General features: G+C 36.1%; 1 protein-coding gene across 1 annotated transcript in view; it reads right to left on the bottom strand.

Annotated features, from left to right (window-relative positions):
* The window catches only part of LOC108553972 (uncharacterized), a 10404-nt gene extending 3059 nt beyond the window's left edge, over positions 1-7345 (bottom strand). Inside the window, exons 1-3 of the mRNA XM_017909072.1 lie at positions 7249-7345; positions 5558-5706; positions 530-1460 (exon numbers count right to left, since the gene is read on the bottom strand). Coding sequence (XP_017764561.1) covers positions 530-1460; positions 5558-5706; positions 7249-7296 — 1128 coding nt within the window. The 5' untranslated portion in view covers positions 7297-7345. The remainder of the gene's footprint in view (positions 1-529; positions 1461-5557; positions 5707-7248) is intronic.
* Positions 7346-7629: the final 284 nt, after the last annotated feature.

Here is a 7629-nt window from a genome sequence, read left to right on the forward strand (position 1 = left end):
TAAATATAAATTATCTATATTTATATTCTATATATTACGTGTATCTTCAGATATCCTGGAATTAATCTCGTTCTGTTGACAACATCGACAGTGTACCATTCGCTAATATTATATATACGTTCACTCCATGACGTGAGTATTCCACAAGCGTAATTAAAACAGAACTGGTAATTTACGAATGTGGAAAACGACTCTCGCAGTCTGAGAACAGGATTCGTTTTGCACGAACCAAGCAGTTTCTTCTTTAAACCCATCGAACCTCGTTCTCTTCCCGTTTGCCAAGTGAAACATCTTACAAGTTCCACTACGTTAAACTCTCCGCTTGGCGTATCACGAAAACAGACCGAGTAAGATGGATGCATATCGGAATATTTTAACGCAACTGCCAATTAGCATACGCAACGTTCCTTCCCCTCCGGTATCGTAGTCCGCCGGAAGGACGATCGATCAAGCGCTCGCTAACCCGATCCAAACGATCTAGATAGCGGCCGAAAGTGTCGTCCGAAATAAATTTCCCGGGATAACTCACCTGTAACGCGGTGGTCTTCTCCAGGCTCAAGCCTTTCCTCGCAATCTCCAGTCCCGTCCCGTCCGGCTGAACTCTCGCGTCCGATATATCTCGCAGATCATGATCGGAATTCCTTTTCGGGCTTATCGAGTCCATGGACTTCTTATGGACGCGCTGCGGGTGACGAAGTCGCTTCTGGATAGGTTCTGGCCGGATTCCCTGATCGCGATAGCCGGTGGATTGCCTCGAGCTGCTCCTCGACCCGTGCAACGCGTCTGCCGAAGACTGTTCGCTGATCTCTTTCGGACGGCCGATATTTCTCCGGATATCCTCGTTCGCTGCTTTTCCACGGGAATTGCCACGCGGACCCTTTGATCCGTCCGCTTCCTTCTTGACTTTCTTAAGTCTTCTTCGATTATTTCTGCCCCTCCTCGACTTGTGAGACGTTTGTCCAATGATAAATTCCAGCTCTTCCTCGTGATCCGGGCTCCTAGCTCGCCTCCTGGCTCTCGCCTCTTTCTCCTCATACCGTCCAGATCTGGTCACCCTCGTCTTCGTCACTTCCGCCACGATCTCCACGTGCTGCTCGCAGCTCTCCGTCTGGCAGATATCCTCAGACGTACGGTTCATCAGATCGAAGAGGTCGTCCGGCTGGCCGCCGATTTTAAAGCGACCCGCGTTCGACTCCAGGGCGATCCTGCATTTGATCCCGCGCGGATAGACACCTGGGTAACCCGGCGACGCGAGTTTGCAGGATCTCCGATCGTTTCTCACCGCGCACTCCAACGGACATTCGCTCGACGAGGACGAGGAGAAGCCACGATGTCGTTCTGTGGCTAGCTGGACTGGCAGTATGGAAAACTGGGCGGAGAAGATCACCGGATTTTCCGCCGCGAACTTTACGTCCGAGTCCATTATGATCGTTAAATTGGGCCCCTTTCTCAGGAACAGCCTGCGGGATAATTAAAAGGAACGTCTACAGACCTGGCTCCAACGGGTTTTTGCTATTTAACCAACTCACACGGAGAGACTGGTCGGTTCGCTAGTGTCTCTACGGTAGGGAGCAAGAGCTCTGGGTGGAACGTAGAGATTCCATCCTCGTGTGGATTCCAAATGCATGGAAATTACGCCGTTGCAAAATATTCCTCGTGATATTTCAATCAGAATTTCTTGCTACGCGTAATAACCGGTTGCTTTGACTTTACGAAAGAAAAATGAAATTTTTCTCTAACAAGGAGAGCGTAAATCTTTCGGATCACCGATTTAGTTGAAACTTTGCAGGTTTGTAGATATCGCCATGCAGTTTAAGAAAATATATTATTACAATAGCAACTACTTAATAGTTTTTGAGATATTTGAGATTAAAGTTCTATTAAGTACCTAATTACACATTTATTTCCAATAACTTTTAATTAAAGTTGTGGCTCAACGGCGGTAATGCAGACTTCGTATCGTTGAGGTCCAGGGTTCGATTCCTGACAACCAAACATTGGATTTTAATCTTTCCTCAATCTGTTTTTTATTTTATATTCATTTTGCGCCTATGAAATTATAAATAAATCATTTTAAATAAACAATTACAAATAAAACTTCTTAATAAAAAATTTATTTTTTACGCTTTCTTATGCTAGTATATATTTAATACAAGATAAGAATATTATACAAGAAAAATACTTTTCTACAGCAATTTTATTTACTACAGAAAGAAAAAGAAAATATAAATAATTATTAGATACAAAATATACAAAAGCTATCGGTTAGGTAAATATTAATTATTAAATTAAAAATCGTATAAGAATGTTGCCTATAATTCTAACTTTGCTGTGCAGCTATAAATGTTCCTGAATTAATTACAAAAACGTGGGAATTCACTAATTTTCTACTGCCAAATTGATTTATTAAGATGTTAAATTTTTATGGTCTATTAAAATGAGAAATTGTACAGCCTACGCCATCTATGATTTTGGACCCGAAGCTCGAAAAGTGATAGGAATATAGAATAGGCAAGGAGGTCGTCGAAGTGCTGATCACGTGGTACACAAGGACGGAGAGGGGATAGAAAAGGATAGAATGGCTCCGGCAATGAAAAATTATTAATTACTCAATTTTCGTAAACAATTTGTGAACTTTTATAATTTCATTGCAAAGCTGGAACTTCAGGCTACATTCTTATATAATATTCGTAAAGAATTTAACTCTAAATTGTTAGTTATTAATTTTTGTTTTATGGCGTCTATGATTTCGTAACGGCGACCATTACGATCTTCCGTGAGAATATTTAATACTAAACGAAATTAGGAGCAAAATGTGATCAAAAGTTATATGAGAAGATTCGCAAGGACATTGTCTTTATAATAAGTGCATAAAGTTTCATAAATTAATTGCATAAAGGATAGTAATTAATGAAAAACCAATGGCGTCTTTGACAATATTCGACAATAATTCAAACATTTCGTAGAATAATTATTAATAATTAATTAATAATGTCAGTTTACTAACTCTGGTTATGTGCGCCGAATATATTTTAATAAATCAAATCGGCAGTGGAAAATTCACTAATTACTCAGTATCTGTGATTAATTTATGAACTTTTATAATTGCATCGTAAAGCCAGATCCTTCACGAACTTTCACATATATTTTTCGACATAAATTTGTCCGCAATTAATTAATTATTAATAATTATTCTACGAAATGTTTGAATTATTGTCGAATATTGTCGAAGACGCCATTGGTTTTTTATTACTTACTATCCTTTACGCAATTAATTTATGAAACTTTATGCACTCATTATAAAGACAATGTCCTTGCGAATCTTCTCATATAACTTTTGATCACATTTTGCTCCTAATTTCGTTTAGTATTAAATATTCTCACGGAAGATCGTAATGGTCGCCGTTACGAAATCATAGACGCCATAAAACAAAAATTAATAACTAACAATTTAGAGTTAAATTCTTTACGAATATTATATAAGAATGTAGCCTGAGGTTCCAGCTTTGCAATGAAATTATAAAAGTTCACAAATTGTTTACGAAAATTGAGTAATTAATAATTTTTCATTGCCGGAGCCATTCTATCCATTTCTATCCCCTCTCCGTCCTTGTGTACCACGTGATCAGCACTTCGACGACCTCCTTGCCTATTCTATATTCCTATTACTTTCTGGCTTTTTGAGCCCAAATCATAGATGGCGCTGATCGCAGGCGGTAAAATTTTTATTCGAACTCGATACCTTTTCTGGTTATACGCTAATAATACACTTTAATAATTTAATTCGGCAGCAGAAAATTAATAAATTTCCAAGTTTTTGTAATTAATTTATTAACATTTATAGCTGCACAACAAAGTTAGAATTATAGGCAACATTCTTATACGATGTTTAATTTAATAATTAATACCTACCTAACCGATAGCTTTTGTATTTCTTGTATCTACTGAGTATTTATATTTTCGTTTTCTTTCTGTAGTAAATAAGATTGCTATAGAAAACTGTTTTTCTCGCATAATATTCTCATAATTTTGTAATAAATATATACTAACATAAGAAAGCGTAAAAAATAAATTTTTTTATTAAGAAATTTTATTTGTAATTGTATATTTACAATGTTTTCGTAGGCGAAAAATAAATACAAAATAAAAAATAGATAAAAAAAAAAATATTAACCGCGGACGGGAATCGAACCCCGGTCCTTCAGCATTGCAGTTCCCGACTATCACCGTTACGCCACGACTCCACTAGAAACCTGTTGGAAATAAATTCATAATTAGCCAAATGGTAAAACGTAATAAAATGTAAAAATAAAAGTAAAAATAATAAAAAGTAATAAACGCAATAAAGTTTCAACTAAATCATTGATTCGAAGGACTTGCACTCTCCTTGTAATTCCTTTCGCAATTAAGAACTATCGTGGACGCTATCGCTGTGCATGACGAATGATTGTAACTCAACTTACACGCGAGCGGCGTAATCTCGCTGGCGAGGCAATAATAAATTACTCGTTATGCATGCATAATTATTATTTATCCGTTACTCTAACGAACGAACAAATAATTTAAATAATAAAATTGTAAATCGCGCGATACGAGCGAGTACGAAACTTGGAAGTCTATTCTCGAGGAAATGTATGTACATATTCGCGACTCGCTGACCTATGCAACAGCAACGCGCAATTCTAGCCAGCTCTGTGGTAACGGAAACGAGGTAATTAATTAAATTCCTAAACCGGCGGCGAATAATTAGGATTAAAAAGAACTGGATTATTTGCCGAATCCGCGAAATTGAGTATCAAAGTAAAATTGAATTTCGCGTGGTCGTTGTTATGGCAGATTACCTTTCAAACGGAACACGGGCTGGCGTATTCGATAAATTAGGGAATGATTAAGCAACTGCGGCGAGATTGTAATCGTGGCACAGAGATGTATTAATAAACGTGACAAAGGAGAGGCGAAAAGGAGAAAATTGAAATTAAAGCAAGCCAAAATCATCGGGCACATCGAGATTGGAAATATTTACACGCATTAAATACCGCGTTTATAAGCGGCTTGGAACCGCTACATTTCGACCAGCGGGCATCTGTTTAATCCATTATCTACCAGCGGTGCACACATTTGGTTTACAACCTGCTGTGAATACTATTCCAACCGGTTAATTATTTTTCATTAACGATCCCACCAATCACTCCGCTCTTTTATCTACTCGGTACACGCGTATTTTACCGTCCGAACGAGCCTCTGTGCCTCGATAATGATTTGTTTCAGCGGTTGCAAAATTTTCCGCATTTATGCATGAGGATTTCTTCGATATCGGGTACCCAGCCACGAGCACAGTGGAATAAGGAACGACATAATGGAAAATTTACGTGGAATCGTGTACGCTAAGTACCTCGATTGAGCAATTACGTAAATCTGGCCGCGTGATTACGCCAGGTACAGTAAGATGCAATTTACCTGACGAAAAAGGAACTCTCTGGATAACGATCTTACGTGTATCGTAATCCGAGATATTTGCAATGCATATTCAGCAGTGGGAAATTAAAATGTATCCTACCTGGTTGCGTTGCCATTCACTTGGCCGCAATAACGTCCCGTTTCATCCTCGAGATCCTCGCTGCCATCGGAAAATTGAATGTAAGCACCCTCGCATCTGGTTTCTTTCAGGAAACCAACTTGCAGCCTCCTAACTTTTAACTCGATCACCTGAACAGCACCAAATTTTGTTACAAGTTGTTTTACCCTCGCTTTCCAGACGTTATCATGACGCGAAACTCTATTCGCAAGAAGTTTGCATATTGCATTCTTATTTTGCCAAGAAATAATTCATTTTCGTGAAATTATAATTAGCTAAAAATTGTATCGTATTCCAATGAAATTTCATAGCGAAGAATTATTTACTTTTTAACGAAATTCATTAATTTTGTTAAAAATGAAATTTCATAGCGAAGAATTATTTACTTTTTAACGAAATCGATTGATTTTGTCGCTTATATAATATTATTACAGGAGACAATAGAGGTTGCAATAGAGGTAACAAAAGTTGCGAATTTTTCTAATTAAAGTACGAATTTGATTTGAAACATTTAGGACAATTAGCTAAAAATTAGCTTAATTACCTAAATTTTAGCTTAATTAGCTAAAAATTGTATCGTATTTGATTTGAAACATTTAAGACAATTAACTAAAAATTAGCTTAATTAGCAAAATTAGCTAAAAATTATATCGTATTTCAATAAAATTTCATATCGAAGAATTATTTACTTATTAACGAAATTTATTAATTTTGATGCATATATAATATTATTACAGGAGACAAAAATGGAGGTCGCAATAGATGTAGCAAAAGTGGTGAATTATTGTAATTAAAGTACGAATTTGATTTGAAACATTTAGGACAGTTAGCTAAAAATTAGCTTAATTAGCAAAATTAGTTAAAAATTGTATCGTATTTCAATAAAATTCCATATCGAAGAATTATTTACTATTTAACGATATCGATTAATTTTTGTGCCTGTATAATATTATTACAGGAGACAATAGAGGTCGCAATAGATGTAACAAAAATTGTGAATTTTCCTGATTAAAGTACTAATTTGATTTGAAATATTTAGGACAATTAGCTAAAAATTGTATCGTATTTGATTTGAAACATTTAGGACAATTGGTTAAAAATTAGCTAAAAATTGCATCGTATTTCAATGAAATTTCATATCGAAGAATTATTTGCTTCTTAACGAAATCGATTAATTTTATTGCCCGTATAATATTATTACAAGAGACAATAGAGGTCGCAATAGATGTAACAAAAATTGTGAATTTTTCTAATTAAAGTACGAATTTGATTTGAAATATTTAGGAAAATTTTGCGATCGTTAGTGAAAGAATTTTTATTAACCTAGAGATCTGTGGGAGGCGCTCTGATGCTTAGTTAGCTAAATTTTAGCTTAATTAGCTAAAAATTGTATCGCATTTGATTTGAAACATTTAGGACAATTAGCTAAAAATTAGCATAATTAGCAAAATTAGCTAAAAATTGTATCGTATTTCAACGAAATTTCATATCGAAAAATTATTTGCTTCTTAACGAAATCGATTAATTTTATTGCCTGTATAATATTATTACAAGAGACAATAGAGGTCGCAATAGATGTAACAAAAATTGTGAATTTTCCTGATTAAAGTGCGAATTTGATTTGAAATATTTCGGGCAATTTTGCGATCGTTAGTGAGAGAATTTTTATTAACCTGGGGATCTCTGGGAGGCGCTCTGATGCGAACGATGCATCGACCCATTCGCCCTGTCCATCGTATCCATCCAACGGAATTCCTGACAGTACGGTTGCATCCTGTGAAAAACAAACGTCCGACTTTAATCCTTCGTATAACAAGATCCTCGTTTAATGAGACAGAAATGGTTGCTGCAGAAAGGTGCAACGGGATATAAATTTGCAACAAGCTTGTCCAGTTTGCACATGGAAACGTTCAAAATAGTTTTATCCGACACGAGAACGTTCCTCGCGACAGCAAATAACATCTAATTACACAAAGCTCGTACCATAATTGCATTTGTTATCTCGAAACTCTTTCAGGCATATGAAACGTATATTTTTGTAAATCTCTGATTCT

This window comes from Eufriesea mexicana, unplaced genomic scaffold (genome assembly GCF_001483705.2).
Source record: "Eufriesea mexicana isolate 0111107269 unplaced genomic scaffold, ASM148370v2 scaffold34, whole genome shotgun sequence".
NCBI lineage: Eukaryota > Metazoa > Arthropoda > Insecta > Hymenoptera > Apidae > Eufriesea > Eufriesea mexicana.